The sequence below is a fragment of the Nansenia antarctica genome, assembly GCF_963989245.1.
Source record: "Nansenia antarctica genome assembly, chromosome: 1".
Classification (NCBI taxonomy): Eukaryota; Metazoa; Chordata; class Actinopteri; order Argentiniformes; family Microstomatidae; genus Nansenia; species Nansenia antarctica.
The window spans coordinates 32,983,741-33,000,820 of record NC_137674.1 but is presented as its reverse complement, the minus strand read 5'-3'; the positions used below and the strand labels follow the sequence as shown (position 1 = coordinate 33,000,820).

General features: G+C 46.3%; 1 protein-coding gene across 1 annotated transcript; it reads left to right on the top strand.

Moving 5' to 3' along the window:
- The first annotated feature begins 661 nt into the window (after nt 1–661).
- lin52 (lin-52 DREAM MuvB core complex component) lies at nt 662–16,711 on the top strand. The gene is made up of 6 exons (XM_080535658.1): nt 662–710; nt 1,524–1,598; nt 1,890–1,927; nt 2,028–2,094; nt 2,426–2,509; nt 16,200–16,711. The coding sequence occupies exons 1-6, from the start codon at nt 692–694 to the stop codon at nt 16,253–16,255; spliced, it is 339 nt and encodes a 112-aa protein (XP_080391784.1). The 5' UTR covers nt 662–691; the 3' UTR covers nt 16,256–16,711.
- The last annotated feature ends 369 nt before the right edge of the window (nt 16,712–17,080 follow it).

Sequence of the window (17,080 nt, the reverse complement as noted above, 5' to 3'; positions counted from 1 at the left end):
GTTTTTTTGTGGGCTGTCTAATTCGATTCAACAAGCCAAGCATGCAAATGTAAAACTGATCATGTTGAAAATGTTTATCTAAATATTAGACAAGAAATTTTCAGAAGTTTGCCAAACGTCATCCACAAATACAGAAATTCCTGAAAGACAGCATCACCGTCACCCAGTTCTATGATGTCTGGCACATGTAGAAAGGTATGTTACATGTTCAGTTCAGCCATGTTCATTTGCAGGGGAAATGCACAGAAACATGTGTTGACTGTATGGGTGATACAGTTTTTACCCACAAAAAGTGCATTGTAGCCATGGCCACATTGATTTGCACTTGCACTGCAACAGATCACTTGGTTTGTCCTTGTTTGGGTACAAATGTATAGAATTTTTTTCTATTTAATCTGAATTGTAGGAATTTCAAAGCTACTGGAGAAGATCTGCAAGATGAAGGACTGTGGAAAATTACAGAAGTGGATGTCTGGTATCAAAAAGCACATCTAATGACTGCGGCATCATCAACCACTCGTCGAGAAACAGAGGTTATTATTATTATTATTATTATTATTATTATTAAAACCTACTATAGCAGCGCCATCTGCTGGCAGGTTTTTGTAAGGCAGTCACTGATGACGAAACGTCAATCCTAGAGAACCAGCAACCCCATTGGCTGCATAACGTCACGTGCACAGATCTGAAGATGGCGTCTCCAAATGGAGGTAAATTCTAATTCCTCACTCCGTTGTCGGGTGTATAAAATCCGCATTTTAACATTACGACGGCCCTCCAAAACAGCCCTGTTTCAATACCTGTATTTGTTCGAACATTATGAGTTGGAGAAAAGTTACAATATTGTTTATTGAACGTCTAACGCCTATCCTAAGGCTATGCCTGTTGTTGGACATTGTTTTTGTTTGGCTAGTAACTGAGTAGCTTTGCAAAACAGCAAGCAAGCTGCAATGCTCGGCTGATACATACACACAAACTAGCTGCGAACATGTGTTAAACTTGTTGCAATCCCCCCACATAATGTTTCTATAAAACCAGTATTATTGTTTGCTATTTACTTACTTGCATGTAACATTATTCATCATGTTCATGCTGTGATATGGCACAGTAAGATAATGGATTATGGGTCTATGGGGCATGAAACTGATAGTCCCATCTGGCGTATAGTTATCAATCAATGTGTCAAACTGTATTCTGAGAGGATCTTATCATTAATATGAAGTCGAACTCATCATAATGTGTCTGGTGTTCAAGGAATGGCATGCCATGACATTACCATACCATGTGTCAACACCATAAACAATGGATAGCAAACATTGTGTCATTGTGTTTTGGTTATGATCAAGTTAAATGGTTTTGACTATACTAATACTGGTACTAATATTCATAGGTATATTCAGGTCATTGTAGTTCAAAATCAAGGTATTGTAAACATTGACTGGAAATATTGCAGAGTGCAGACAGCGGCTTTAATCCTGATGTTTTGTTGTTGTTGTTGTTGTTGTTGTTGTTTTACTTGTAAGGTGATGACTTTGAGTCCTCTCTGCTGAGTTTTGAGAAGCTGGATAGAGCGTCACCTGACCTGTGGCCAGAGCAGTGTAAGTTTGTCTCCAAGACACCAGGGGGGTATTCCATCAACGTCGCTAAAGGACAATCCAGGTTTATTTTTGAGAAGTCTCACGAGACATGTCAAAATAAGCCTGGTTTTTTATGACAAGTCTCGTGAGACTTATCAAAATATGCCTAGATTTTCCTTTAGTGACGTTGATGGAATACCCCCCAGGCTCACACACAAACCAGCCAGGGGCTGCTGTCACTTATTGTATTATTGTATTCCCTCATTCATCATCCGTCTGTTTGGCTCACACATGTTGTCTTCATTAACACAGTGCCTGGAGTTGCGGAATTCGCTGCGTCCTGTAAAAATGTGAGTTTATAATTCAGACGTCCATAGAATTTTCAACTGAATAGGCCTGAATAGGTAAGAGGAAAGGTGCATTGATGTTGTTTGTTTCTTGTCTTTGCAGCCTATCACAAATTCTCCGTCTAAATGGATGGCTGAACTGGAGAGTGAGGACATTGAGATGTTAAAAGGTAAAATGATATATAATATGAATAGGAACATAGTTAACCTAATATTGACTGATATATAAACGCAGAGGACCTAAAGAACAGAGCTTTAATAGGGGTAGTGGTGGTCTAGTGGATAGTGAGTTGGACTTGTGATCGGAAGGTTGTGAGTTCAAATCCCGCCTGAAGCCACACCACTACTAGTGTGCCCTTGGGTAAGGCACTTAGCCCTCAGTTACTCCAGGGGGAATGTCCCTGTAATTCGTAATTGTAAGTCGCTTTGGATAAAAGCGTCTGCTAGATGGCTAAATTAATTAAATTAGCTTAACTTACACCTGCTGTAATGTTCTCACAGAGCTGGGGAGTCTGACCACCGCCAACCTCATGGAGAAGGTCAAGGGCCTACAGAACCTGGCCTATCAGCTGGGCTTGGAGGAGTGTAAGTGAATTTTATTCAGAAATGCAAAGTATTTGTTGCTCACAAACAGGTGTCATAGGCTTTGGTGTGGTCAATGCAAGGTTCTGTAGTTATGTAGTTGAATTACAACAGTGGGCAACACAAAATGGGAGAAAACATTAAATACAATTAGGGGGGGGAGGGGATTACCTGAATCTGTGCAATGAAAACATTGTTATACTCTGTTTTCTCCTGCTTGTTCGTTCCATAAAGGTTTCCACATTTGTATCACTTTTTGTGGCATGTAAGTGTAAGCTGTCATTAAACTACCACTAGATGGCGCTGCTAGCCCTATGGCTATTTTCCTTCTGAACTGATATTATCTGCTTGAGTAAAGACGACACTTTTCACATTTTATGGGATTTCTCACAGCAAATCATAGACTCTCGTAGAACAGCCCTCCAGCCTCTATTAATAGTAATAATATAGCTGCTAGGCTAAGACGTTAACTATATGGCAGTAATTGATATATTGCTGTCAAACTATATTGAGAAGCCAGTTAAGTAGAGAACACCTAAGTTGAGAAAAAAAGTCCTTTATGAAGACTTTTTTCCATGGCTGCGAATGGTTAGAGAAGCCTGGTTATGTGGAGGCAGGTCTCACGGTAATACAACAAGTATTCAAAAATGCGGTGAATGTAAAATCTGGTTTGACAGATTCCCTCCATCCATTGTGACCTAATCCATAGAGTGTGGATTAGAGATATGTAGCTAAGTGCTGATATTTTTTCCCCAAAGAGGAAGCGCACCAGACGTAAACCAAAACACACCCCAGACGTCAGAGGGATTTGTTACTGAAAGCAAATACCTCTCAAATAATATTATATATATGTAATATACTTCCCAAACTGAAAGTATTGTTGAATTCAGCTTGCTGTTAGATATTATATTATACATTTATATAACATCGGCTGGCACTTTATCCTTTTATACTGGTTATTCAATTGTTTCCCACTATTGTTTTTATAACTGCACTCTGAGGTCCCTCTACCTTAAACCACAGAGGATTTAACCTCCATTCTCTGCTTAACACAGAATACTGTAATCTTGTATAATGGGGGGGGGGGGGGGGGGGGAGCAGCCCTTTGCCCCTGTTGTAAATCTACAGATGTATATGGGCCAGGTTGGGTCTGCAGAGGTGGGGGGGGGGCTGGGCTGGGTTGGGTGGTGGGGTGGGGTGGGGGCAGTACCTCTGTCCTGCCTCCCAGCGAGCTCACCGCTGATTTGTAAAATTCCATAAAGGCAGGATGATTAAAGTAGGCTGCTCCTGGATTACGCCAAACCTGATCTGTCAAGGCTCTGCCCCCGCTCCGAAAAATGAGAAATATTTTTTGGGGTTTAATGGCAACTTTTGAGTTGCTCAAGCCAAGCAAGCGACTGCTGGGGGAAATCGTTGGCTTAGAATATGCATCATGGGCTTGATGATAGCTTGAATAGGGGATGCGTCATACATCGCCTCAGAGTTCAACATTCACGTTCAGGATTCTCTGTAGAAACGACATGACAAGCAACGATGCCCCTGCCCAAACGTCCCACATAATGTAGGAATTATAAAAAGCACAGATTAGTGTAATTGACTTCTGCGTCGAAGATGAATAACATTATCTGCTTATTTCGGAAGCTCCTATTTACAGATCAGAGGAGGGCCTGGGTTGAGATAAAGACGTTAGCCTGAGAGCGTAACGAGAGCCGACGTTTGTCTCTTTAGCAACCATGTCATGCACCTCAACCTCCAGAACGGGAGCGCGCGGAGACACAATGACGGTTGTTATGGGTCTCCGAGCAGCCCCGTAATGGGGCACCTGTTTAATGTGCCTGCGGTTTAATTTTCTCATTTTCCTGGCTGTCAGGGGAGGCCCAGTAAATCTCAGCTACTTTTTCATCATGTCGGTGTTGCTGCTCGCGGTGCTCTTCAGCGCCCCGTAAACGGCCGACCGGCAGAGGAGAGAGAGAGAGAGAGAGAGAGAGAGAGAGAGAGAGAGAGAGAGAGAGAGAGAGGGCTGCACACGAACGATGGGGCAAGAGGGGACAGGATTTACTACCCCCGCCCCCTTTAAACATGTGGGCTATTAAAGCGGGAAGCTGGTTAATGGGTAGAGCACAATCAAGCAGTGAAAACACCCCCCCCGTCCCCTACCCCCCCGTCCCCCCCACCTCCGCTCCCCACGGGGGAAGGCAGGGGACAGGCCTGACCCCCCCCTCTTGTCCTGCTGGAAGGACACTGCTGCTTTCACCTCCTTTCAACCTTCAGAAGTCGCTGAAACACTACAATACACACACTTGCCTACATGGAATAACGGTCAATAAATGAGATACGAATTGAAGGAAATATCGTTACCTCATCGTTAAGGTATAGAATATGATTGGATGGATAGCCAAATGCAGTGTGCCTTCAGGGGGTTAGTACGGTGATTATATGGTGATTTATATCGGCTGGAGTGTGTGTGTGTGCGTGCGTGCGTGCATGCATGTGTGTGTGTGTCTCTGCATGCGTGAGTGTCTCTGTGTGTGCGTGAGTGCCTCTCTGTGCGTGCGTGAGTGCAAGGGATTGTGTGTGTATAAGATTATGCGTGTGTGTGATTATGTGTGCGTAGGACACATTTGTATGGGTGTGCTCGTCCCCTGGGAGTCCCCCCTACTGTCGCTCCTGCCAGCGTCCAGGTCCCTGAGGGAGGGGTTGCCGCGTGCCTGGTCCCCGGGCCCCAGCTGCTGCCCCGCCCCGTGATGAATGCCCCTGTCGCGGGCCGCCGAGCGTGGGCATCAGCTCCCCCCCCCGGTCCCCCCCAGCCCCCCCCCCCCGCCGGTCCCAGGGGAACTGTGACTACTCTGATAAGTGCTGTTATTGGAGGTAATTGAAAGGAGAGTGTTCCTGGGGGACTGACAGACAGGCCTCAGGCTGAGGGGAAGGGAGGGGGGCTTGCTGCTGCCTTGACACACTTGTGGGTTCCAGCTCCACACTTGTGGGGATCCCCACAATGCATCACTGACTGGCTGGCTGGCTGGCTGACTGGCTGGCTTGCTGGCTGGCTGACTGAGGGCGTCTCATAGTTGTGCTAAAGCAGGGTGTCCTCTCATAGTTGTCCTAAAGCAGAGTGTCCTCTCATAGTTGTCCTAAAGCAGAGTGTCTCATAGTTGTCCTAAAGCAGGGTGTCTCATAGTTGTCCTAAAGCAGAGTGTCTCATAGTTGTCCTAAAGCAGGGTGTCTCATAGTTGTCCTAAAGCAGAGTGTCTCATAGTTGTCCTAAAGCAGGGTGTCTCATAGTTGTCCTAAAGCAGGGTGTCTCATAGTTGTCCTAAAGCAGAGGGTCTCATAGTTGTCCTAAAGCAGAGTGTCTCATAGTTGTCCTAAAGCAGGGTGTCTCATAGTTGTCCTAAAGCGTGTCACACTCGCATGCCATACCATCGCATGTGCATCACAGATTCCTGGTTTGATTCCGGCCATCGACATATCCTGTATGTCATCCCCCGCCTCTCTCTCTCTCTCTCTCTCTCTCTCTCTCTCTCTCTCTCTCTCTCTCTCTCTCTCTCTCTCTCTCTCTCTCTCTCTCTCTCTCTCTCTCTCTCTCTCTCTCTCTCTCTATCTCTCTCTCTCTCTCTCACACACACACACACACACCCATCCTTCCTGTCAATCTCTACTGTCTCTATCCCAATAAAGCAGAAATGCCCTAAACAACATATAAATACAATTTCTAAAAAACCTGTCCTAAACTGAACTGTGCCACACCGTGGACGGCCTGGTAGACGCAGGCTGACCCCCCGCCGGCCTGCCTGTGTGGAGGTGAGGCTGAAGGTCACCCCTGCTCGAGCTCTGACAGCTCCTAATGGTCCCAGCCATTCACACACCGTCCTCCTCCTCCTCCTCCTCCTCCTCCTGGGATCAATCTCCGCCCCATTAGCGCCGCCGCTGCGCCGCTGAATATGATTGCATTCACTCTGCCCCTACTGTGCTAATGTGCCTGCATCAATCCATCACGGCCAGCCTTGGAGCAGGGGCAGGGTAGCAGGGTAGCAGGGGCTGGTAGCAGGGGCTGGTAGCAGGGGCTGGTGGCAGGGTAGCAGGGGCTGGTAGCAGGGGCTGGTAGCAGGGTAGCAGGGGCTGGTAGCAGGCGCTGAGAGCAGGGTAGCAGGGGCTAGGACAGGGCAGCCCCCCACACACCCCCTCCTCTTCCTCTTCCTCTTCTCCTGCCCTCCTCTCCTCTTCCTCTCCTTTCCCTCTCCTCTGCCCTCCTCTCCTCTTCCTCTCCTCTCCCCTCCTCTCTTCTCCTCCCATCCCCTCCTCTGCCCTCTTCTCCCCTTTTTTCATCTCCTCCTCTCCTCTCCTCATCTGCCCTCCTCTCCTCTCCTACTCTGCCCTCCTCCTCTCTCCTCTCCTCTCCTGTCCTCTCCTCTCTTCTCTTCCTCCTCTCCTGCCCTCCTCTCCTCTCTTCCTCTCCTCTCCTCCTCTGCCCTCTCTGCGGCTGGGTGTCTTTATGGTCTCATAGTGGAGACGAATAGCGTCGTCTGGAATTTGTGTGTCACGGTGCCATTAGGACCGGCGTGACAGGAAACTGAAACAGGAACTGAGTGTGTTGGAAGGGGTATGAATCGGCTTCTCTGCACTGCAAAGTATCGCCTGTTACATTTTTATTTTAGATATTTTTTTATTTTTTATTTTTTTATTTCACTTTCCGAGTCATCTTGGGTCCACGTCTCGAGACAGTCGTCCTGGGTAAAGCTTGTGTCGAATGGAAATGAGTCAAGTGTCTCTAAGTCATTTAGAAGTCTCAAACGGACGTTGTTTGGTTACCTCCGTTCCTTTTTGAAATGCAACTGTCACTAGTTCTGAACCAGTACTTCTAACAACGGACCTGTGGCTTGTCAAAGTCTCGCAATCCTATAGATTAGATTAGATTCAACTTTATTGTCATTGCAGAGTACAAGTACCAGACAACAAAATCCAGTTTTGCAGTTTCACTTTAGTGGCATACTTTAGGGACCAGACAAACCGTTATCCTGTAAACAAGCCAGCTGTGGTGTTGTGTCCTGTCTCTCTGTAACAGGACCAGTGTAGGAGGTGTGTAAGAGGGGGGGGGGGGGGGGAGGGAGGGAGGGAGGGAGGTATACACACCTCCTCAGCCGTGCCTGCCTGCCTGCCTGCCTCCCTGAGCAGATAGGAAATGACACCTCATTTCCATAAAGGCATTAGGAATTCATTGGATTTTCTTTCCCAGCTAATCATAGTGGCGGTGTAAAACCTTTTAGGCTTTTTTAATGAATGAATTTTGACTGATTGCCTATTAATAAGGACACCTCTTGAACAGGGATAGGCTGTGGCAGGGGTGGGGAGGTAAGATGTGTTTATTTGTGTGTGTGTGTGTGTGTGTGTGTGTGTGTGTGTGTGTGTGTGTGTGTGTGTGTGTGTGTGTGTGTGTGTGTGTGTGTGTGTGTGCGTGCGTGCGTGCGTGCGTGCGTGCGTGCGTGCGTGCGTGCGTGCGTGCGTGCGTGCGTGCGTGCGTGCGTGCGTGCGTGCGTGCGTGCGTGCGTGCGTGCGTGCGTGCGTGCGTGCGTGCGTGCGTGCGTGCGTGCGTGCGTGCTTGTCTGTATGTGTGTGTCTGTGCGTGTGTCTGAGTGTGTGTGTGCGTGCGTGTATGTGTGTGTGTGTCTGTGTGCGTGCATGTGTGCGTGCATGTGTCTGTGTCATGTGTGCGTGTGTGTGTCTGTGTCCGTCTGAGTGAGTGTGTGTGCGTGCGTGTGTGCGTGCGTGCGTCTGTGTGTGCGCCTGCGTGTGTGTGTCAGTGCACACAGCCAGACAGGGATGCAGTGGAGGGAATGAGAGGGAGGGCGGGGGGTGGGGGGGGGGGGCTCTCTGGGCCGAGACATAAAGAGGAGCCAGTGGCCCCCTGGGAAATCACAGGCCGTGTCTGCATCTTAAATATCCCTGTGAACTATCAATAAGTGGGTAATTGAATTTTGAACACAAACATGAGCGTCAGGCGTATGTGTTGCGAGGCAAGGGTGTCGTTGTGGGGGGGTGGGGTGGGGGCATGGGGGGGAGGGGGGTTGGATGTGTTGTGGTGGGAGTGGAGTGGAGTGGACTGAGTGTGTGCGTGTGTGTAAATGGATGGTGTGTGTGTGTGTGTCATCTCCTCCAACACCCCCCCCCCCAGTCCCAGGAGACGCGGGCAGTGAGAATGGATGTTAAATCCATTAAATAAAGCTTACAGCCGGTAATAGCTGAGTGGCACTGGGTGATGGGCAGCAGGGGTCAGATCAGTCTGCGCTGCTCTTAATGAAAGTCAACTGGGGCGGCCAGGGCAGGAGGGGCAGGAGGGGCAGGGGGGGGGGGGGGGCAGTCAGGGGGGCAGGGGGCTGGTGGGCAGGGGGGGCGGCGCTCTGCTTAACTCAGGTGGTCATCTGTCTGTGGGGCTAACCCAGGTGCTTTGGAGTGGTGTGTGTGTGGAACTGTGTGTGGGGGTGGGGGGGGGGTGAGTGTGTGTGTGTGTGTGTGTGTGTGTGTGTGTGTGTGTATGTGTGTGTGTGTGTGTGTGTTGGGGAACTGTGTGTGTGTGTGTGTGTGTGTGTGTGTGTTCGGGGTGTAGCCCCGTGATGATTACTCTCATACCGTACCCCCAGGGGAGTTGAGCTGGGTGGTGGTGGGGGGTTGGGCTGGGTGGTGGGGGCAGGGTAAGGTGACATCGACACCCATATCAGTCATCCTAATGGTAGGAAGGTGAGGTGACTGCTGCGCTGTGTTGGTTTTAGATTTCCATTTTTACGTTTTGAGAATGTTCCCCGGACTGGGCTGTTCAGATGAACACACCAGGGATGGACTGGGCTGTTCAGATGAACACACCAGGGACGACAACAGTGCCTCAGGACAGTAAGCGTTTAGTCTTCTGTTAGCTCTACACTCCCAACAGTTTGGATTTGAATTCAAACAATTACTACAGGAGGGTGGTCAAAATCTTTAATTCATTTGTGTGTTTTTTAAAAAGTGTTTTTTATTTCTTATCACACAGCTCCAAAAGTGTAAGTAATATATGAAGTAAAAAAGTATATAATGTCCAAATAAAGTATTCATGTTTAGTGTTTGCTCAACAATCCTTCCCACAATCCTGGACCTGCATGCAATAACTGCCTGAAGTCTGCGTCCAATTGACCTCATCAGCCTTGGATGTGAAGTCTTTTTGCCTAAAATCTTATCATGAAATGAAATGCATGTTCAGTTGGATTTAAATCAGAATTTCCCCCTTTTTGGCCCTGAAAAAATACCTTTTCTATGGCAGTATGTTGTGGGTTGTTGTCTTACTGTATGATAAAGCACCATCCAATTAATCTGGAGGCATTTGCTTGTACTCGAGCAGACGATATGTTACAGTATACTTCATGTGGACCCCAGGAAGAGTAGCTGATGCTTTGCATAATCCTAATAAATGATCCTAATAAAATAAAAATAAAATATACGTTCTGTCAGTAGTTACATCATCAATTAAGACAAGTTAGATGCATATGCAGCTATCCATGCCCAAACCATAGCACCCCCTTCCCCATGTTTCACAGATGAGGTGGTATGCTGTAAATCTTTGGCAGATACTTTTTCCTCCAACCTTTCCTCTTGCAATCACTCTGGTACATGGTAACTAGTTCGGCTGGTGACATATTCTCTGGACGGTCCTCTGACACATTCACGCCTACTTCCTGGAGAATGTTCCTGATATGTATGACAGTTGTTTTGGGGGTTTTCTTAATTATGGTGAGCATGCTTCGGTCATCCACTGTAGAAGTCTTCCTTGGCCTACCAGCTCGTTTGCAGTTCTGCTGAGCTCACCAGTGCTTTCTTTCTTTTTTAATGATCATGTTAGAAACTGTTGATGTTTTAAGGTTTAAGGTTTTGTTTCTGTTTCTGGTTGATTTGTCTGATATTTTACCCTCATAATGGCTTCCTTGACCTTCATTGTCTCTTTGGTCCTCATGTTGACAGACATCAACAGCAGACTCCAAAGACAAATCGTGAACTTAGAATTATAAGGTTCTATCTCCGTCTAGGGTAGTTCAGAGATATTGAGCGTCAACGTTTTTACATTCCATTATGTTTTGTGAGATGGAACCTTTGTATTTTATGAATTACTAACTCAAAAATGTCAACATTTAAAAAATAACACCACACAGGCATTAATAAACAAAACAAAATGGAGATAGAACCTTATAAGCCCGATAAGTCCGATACTTATAAGTCCGATACTGTTGGTGTCCTGAAATAGGGGGACTAGTATGTATAAAAAGTGTTGTAATTTCTGAATGGTAAAACCAATCTGAAAAAACATTGAATTAAAACAGAGAATCTTTACTTTAACATCGTAGCAATTATTTGATTTCAAATCCCAAAAGTTGGAGAGAGATATCAAACTTTATCAAGAAATGGAAAATAACAAATCAATTTTTAGCTTTTTGTCGTATTCAGTTTCCCTCATACTGTTTCAATATATAACCTACACCATTTAGCTGACGCTTTTATCCAAAGTGACTTACATTGCAGTGAGTGCATGCATTTTTCAGTATATACGGTCCCAGCGGGAATCGAACCCACAACCTCAGCGTTGTTAGCGCCATGCTCTACCAACTGAGCCACAGAGGATCACGTACCGTATCCGTGGCCAGCTCAGAGGACGTCCCTAACCAGCCAGAGCTAAGTGATAATTAGAGAGCAACGGATCAACAAGCCATAGAGATGGCCCTCACAATCCATAAGATGTCATTTACACCGCGTTCCAAATTATTATGCAAATTATATTTTTCTCAGATTTTCCTAAATAGTCGATGCAAATGGCAATCAGTATAATTTTCAAGTCATCAACCGTTAGAGTATAATTCAAATTTTATTGAACAAGCCTCCCAATGATAACAGTATTTGTTTTTTTAAATAAAAAACTCAAAATGCACTGTTCCAAATTATTATGCACAACAGAGTTTCAAAACATGTTATAGGTTGTAAAGAACTAAAAATGGTAATTTGATAAATGTAGGGTTAGGAGGTCATATTAGGAGGTCATATTTACTGAAATCAAAAGCTATTTCAAACAAAAACATCTTAACAGGCCAAGTAACATGTTAACATAGGACCCCTTCTTTGATATCACCTTCACAATTCTTGCATCCATTGAACTTGTGAGTTTTTGGACAGTTTCTGCTTGAATTTCTTTGCAGGATGTCAGAATAGCCTCCCAGAGCTGCTGTTTTGATGTGAACTGCCTCCCACCCTCATAGATATTTTGCTTGAGGATGCTCCAAAGGTTCTCAATAGGGTTGAGGTCAGGGGAAGATGGGGGCCACACCATGAGTTTCTCTCCTTTTATGCCTATAGCAGCCAATGACACAGAGGTATTCTTTGCAGCATGAGATGGTGCATTGTCATGCATGAAGATGATTTTGCTACGGAAGGCACGGTTCTTCTTTTTGTACCACGGAAGAAAGTGGACAGTCAGAAACTCTACATACTTTGCCGAGGTCATTTTCACACCTTCAGGGACCTTAAAAGGGCCTACCAGCTCTCTCCCCATGATTCCGGCCAAAAACATGACTCCGCCACCTCCTTGCTGACGTCGCAGCCTTGTTGGGACATGGTGGCCATCCACCAACCATCCACTACTCCATCCATCTGGACCATCCAGGGTTGCACCGGCACTCATCAGTAAACAAGACTGTTTGGAAATTAGTCTTCATGTATTTCTGAGCCCACTGCAACCATTTCTGCTTGTGAGGGGGTGGGGGGTTTTCTGCTTGGTTAGGGGTGGCCGAATAGTAGGTTTACGCACAACTGCAAACCTCTGGAGGATCCTACACCTTGAGGTTCGTGGGACTCCAGAGGCACCAGCGGCTTCAAATACCTGTTTGCTGCTTTGTAATGGCATTTTAGCGGCTGCTCTCCTAATCCGATGAATTTGTCTGGCAGAAACCTTCCTCTTTATGCCGTTATCTGCACGAACCCGTCTGTGCTCTGATTCAGCCACAAATCTCTTCACAGTACGATGATCACGCTTAAGTTTTCGTGAAATATCTAATGTTTTCATACCTTGTCCAAGGTATTGCACTATTTGACACTTTTCGGCAGAAGAGAGATCCTTTTTCTTTCCCATATTGCTTGAAACCTGCGGCCTGCTTAATAATGTGGAACGTCCTCCTTAAGTAGTTTTCCTTTGATTGGGCTCAATACCATCCATGAGTTAAATTGAAAAACAAAAAATACAATGTTTATGACACTTAAATGCAATTTGCATAATAATTTGGAACACGGTGTAGTGTGGATGACTGCTGTAACAAGTTCCTGATTAACTTAGTACAGAATTAGTAATTGACCTTTCTAATCAACTAAACAAATCTCTAACTCCCTCTAATCAGTATTGATCTCCCTTGGCTTCTGTCAAAGTGCGTGTGTGTGTGTGTGTGTGTGTGTGTGTGTGTGTGTGTGTGTGTGTGTGTGTGTGTGTGTGTGTGTGCGCGCGCGTCTGCGTGTGTGTGTGTGTGTCTCTTTAGGTGGTGGCTGGAGTCTGACGCTTACAATGCAAATGATGTGACTTTCTATCTGACAGAGGGGGAGGCTGAAGGGAGGGAGGCAGGCAGAGGGGAGGGAGGCAGAGGTGAGGCTGGGGGGGATACAGAGGGGGAGGCAGATCTGAACTCTAATTAATGAGTGGCTCCAAGGGGAGAGTGGTAGCGGAGTCTCAGGAGGGCTGGCACACTCCTGGCTGCTCTGGGGGGGGGGGGGGGGGGTTGGAAGGAGGGAGGGGGGGGTTGGAAGGAGGGAGGGATGGAAGGATAGAGGGAAGGAAGAATGGAGGAGTCTCAGGAGGGACAGTCCTGGCTGCTCTCCTCTGTTGTTTGGGGTATGGAGGAATGGAAGGATAGAGGCATGGAAGGATAGAGGGATGGAAGGGTGGAGGGATGGAAGGATAGAGGCATGGAAGAATGGAAGGATAGAGGGATGGAAGGGTGGAGGGATGGAAGGGTGGAGGGATGGAAGGATAGAGGGATAGAAGGGTGGAGGGATGGAAGCTTAGAGGGATGGAAGGGTGGAGGGATGGAAGGATAGAGGGATGGAAAGGTGGAGGGATGGAAGGATGGAAGGAGAGGGATGGAAGGAGAGGGATTGAAGGGTGGAGGGATGGAAGGAGAGTGATGGAAGGGTGGAGGGATGGGAGGGATGGAAGGATAGAGGGATGGAAGGGTGGAGGGATGGAAGGATAGAGGGGTGGAGGGATGGAAGGATAGAGGGATGGGAGGGATGGGGGCAAGGCTACCGCCGGGATCTTGAGTCTATCTACAGTATACATCTCAAGTAATGTCCTCATCTACAAGGGTACAGCAGCCATCTCTCATATCTTCATGTCTCGTATTCTTCATGCAAATTCTCTCCTCCTCCTCCATGCTCCAAAATGGCGGGTCCTTCTGATAATCAGACACTGTTGCGGTAGCCCTTTGCCTCACCCGTAATCTCTCCCTAATAGGAGAATGATATCTGTGGCAGCAGTAGATCCATCTCATCCTAATTCATTACGTTCCACCCGATTTTGACGGTTTCATTCCCTCTTAAAGACCGCGTCAAGCCCGGCCCAGGGAGGCCCTGATTATTTTGTTTAGTGTTATCCGGAGAGACAGCACCGCGCAGAATTAATCAATCCCAATCCAATTAGCATCATGTTTAACCTGATGATGGACACCTCAAGGTGAAGCGGCCGGCGATCATAACGGCGTTGTCATCGCACGCGGGGGCGGCGCAGCTAAATTACAATCTGCCGCAGTTTTTCATTAGCCGCCTTCGGTCGCGGTCGCAGTCACCGGGCGGAGAAGATGTCTTACCCTTTTGACACACTGGGCTGCAGACAGACAGACAGACAGACAGACAGATAGACTGGCAGACAGACAGACAGACAAGACAGACTGGCAGATTGACAGACTGACAGACAGGTTGGCAGACAGACAGACTGGCAGACAGACAGACAGACTGGCAGACAGACAGACAGACTGGCAGACAGACAGACAGAGAGACAGACTGGCAGAAAGACAGACTGGCAGACAGACAGACAAGACAGACAGACAACCAGACAGGCAGACATGCAGACTGACTGGCAGACTGACAGACAGACAGACTAGATTATATTCAACTTTACTGACAGACAGACAGACAGATTCGATTAGATTCAACTTTATTGTCATTGCAGAGTACAAGTACCAGACAACAAAATGCAGTTTAGCATCTAACCAGAAGTGCAAATAGTGATAACATGATATAAAAACATGACAGTGCTAGTCGATAGGTACAGTATGGCAAGTACGGTAGTTAGAGGTATACAGTTATGAGCTATGTACAGTTAAGGTAGTTTATGTACAAAATGTAATGTACAGATGTATAAAAGAGGCTATATCAAAGGAGGTGTGTGCAATGTGCGATACTACGGTATGTGCGAAGGTAGTATCGTAAACAGCAGTAGTGCAAAGGGTAAAGAGCGGTCACATGATGTCACAGGTATCTCCTGGAACATGTCCCTGTCTATTATCTTCCGTGTGGTCTGTAATCGCCAGCCTCCCCTCAGTCCTGTGTGTTGTTGGTTCCTGAGAGCCCGATCCTCTTATTACCTGGAACAAAGAACAATTACTGTACCTGGATGAGCTCTCTCCAGGGCTTCACCCCGGAGCTGCAGGGAACGTCCCCGCAGTCGCTGTCGTGGCACAAAACGTCTGTTGTTGTTGACTGAAAACCTGCCGCGATATTCTCACCGAATGACAAAAGGCCCCTCAGACGGAGCCAATCTGTTGTTGAGCTTCTGGGGTTGGCAGGGATCCAGCGACACGGAGGTACAGACCTTGTTTTTGGTAGATCCCACCCCGACAGTGGGATCTACAGTGCAGTGGGAACATTTCAAGACCGCTCCTACTTCCTATCCTCATGGGTTTATGCTGAAAGTTGTATTTGATCAGCGCCGTCCACACAAATGTGTTCCGTCTCCAAAAGGTTAATAGTGTAGTTGAGTGCGAAAGGCGAGTTAGTGAGGAGAAAAGTAGACACAGTCATAATTCCTGAATCATGAGGTGCTTTATGGATTTATTAGTTTTGCAATAGAGATCTGCTGCATCTCTGAAACTCTCTCTCTCTCTCACACACACACACACACACACACACACACACATCCACAGTCATCAGAGATCTGCTGCATCTCTGAAACTCTCTCTCTCTCTCTCTCTCACTCTCACACACACACACACACACACACACACACACACACACACACAGTCATGCTTGGATACCTGTATCTGTCTGCCTTGAGACAACAATCACAAAGGGTGTCTCTTCGGTAGCTAGTCTGCTTCTTATCTTACGTTGTTTTCCATGTCCAGAATGAACAGATGTTTGTATAAATTACCTCCCTGTTTGACATTTCACAAATTAAAGACATGCTTTGCATTGCTAAGCGGCAGCTCTGAAGTGTGGGACTGAGTCTTGAGATGGAGAGCCTGTAGTTTGTTTCAGTAAAAAGAAAAAAAACGCCTCAGATTCTGTGTACCCAGATGCTTACGTACTGTAGCATACATTTTTAGTCAGGTTGTAATGTCAAGCAAGACTTCCAAGCTTGAGAAATAGATGCTGTTGTACAATTGATATTCAAGACAAGTAATGTGATATTTTGTTCATTTTCCAGCCCGGGAAATGACTAGAGGAAAGTTCCTGAACATCTTGGAGAGACCAAAGAAGTAAGGACTTTGGGTCTCCTGTGACTTCTGACGACTAACGACATGGACTGAAGTGAGATGAGAAGATGAGTCAGTCAGACCCTTCAGCCTTTATGAAATATGCTCATACCAACCACCACCACCATGAAGATGGCTCAGACACATGCCTTTATGAATATGCTCATACCAACCACCACCACCACCATGAAGATGAGTCAGACCCTTGCCTTTATGAATATGCTCATACCAACCACCACCATGAAGTCCTGAGACTTTGCATTTCCATAGTGACACTGGGGCAGAAGGTAGTCCTCCCACTCGCTGCAGAGTTCTTCTCTGAAGAGTCAACGGACCGCCACACTTTTGACCCTAATTTGTACATCTCTGTTTGTCTACAAAGACACGTTCCATTTACTTACTTTTTATATAATGATTTGAGTTGCTTGAAATTCCCTGTCTAGCTTGTTAGGACTGTTTTAAGTGAGTTTATTTTCTGTATTTATTCAGATTTTATTTCTTTATTTACATTCTTGCAATTTTGTCCAAGAAAAGTGTGTAATAAAGTCTTAAAATGAAAAACCAAAAGTGAAACACTGATTCTGAAGAGGTAAAACTGAATTATTTGTTGAATGTATTGACATCCACAAAACTATCCAGTATTGTTTTTTTCCTCTTCTATGTTTGACATTTAATTATAATTTTTTGTGCGCATGTTTGTTTGAACTTCACTATGGGGTCTATGGGTCTATATAGTTTTTGTTTTTGAAGGAACATAATTGGCATTTGACCGTTTTTGATGAGCAATTGTTTTTCTAGGGGATGCACAAACTTTTAATTAGGGCAATAACTT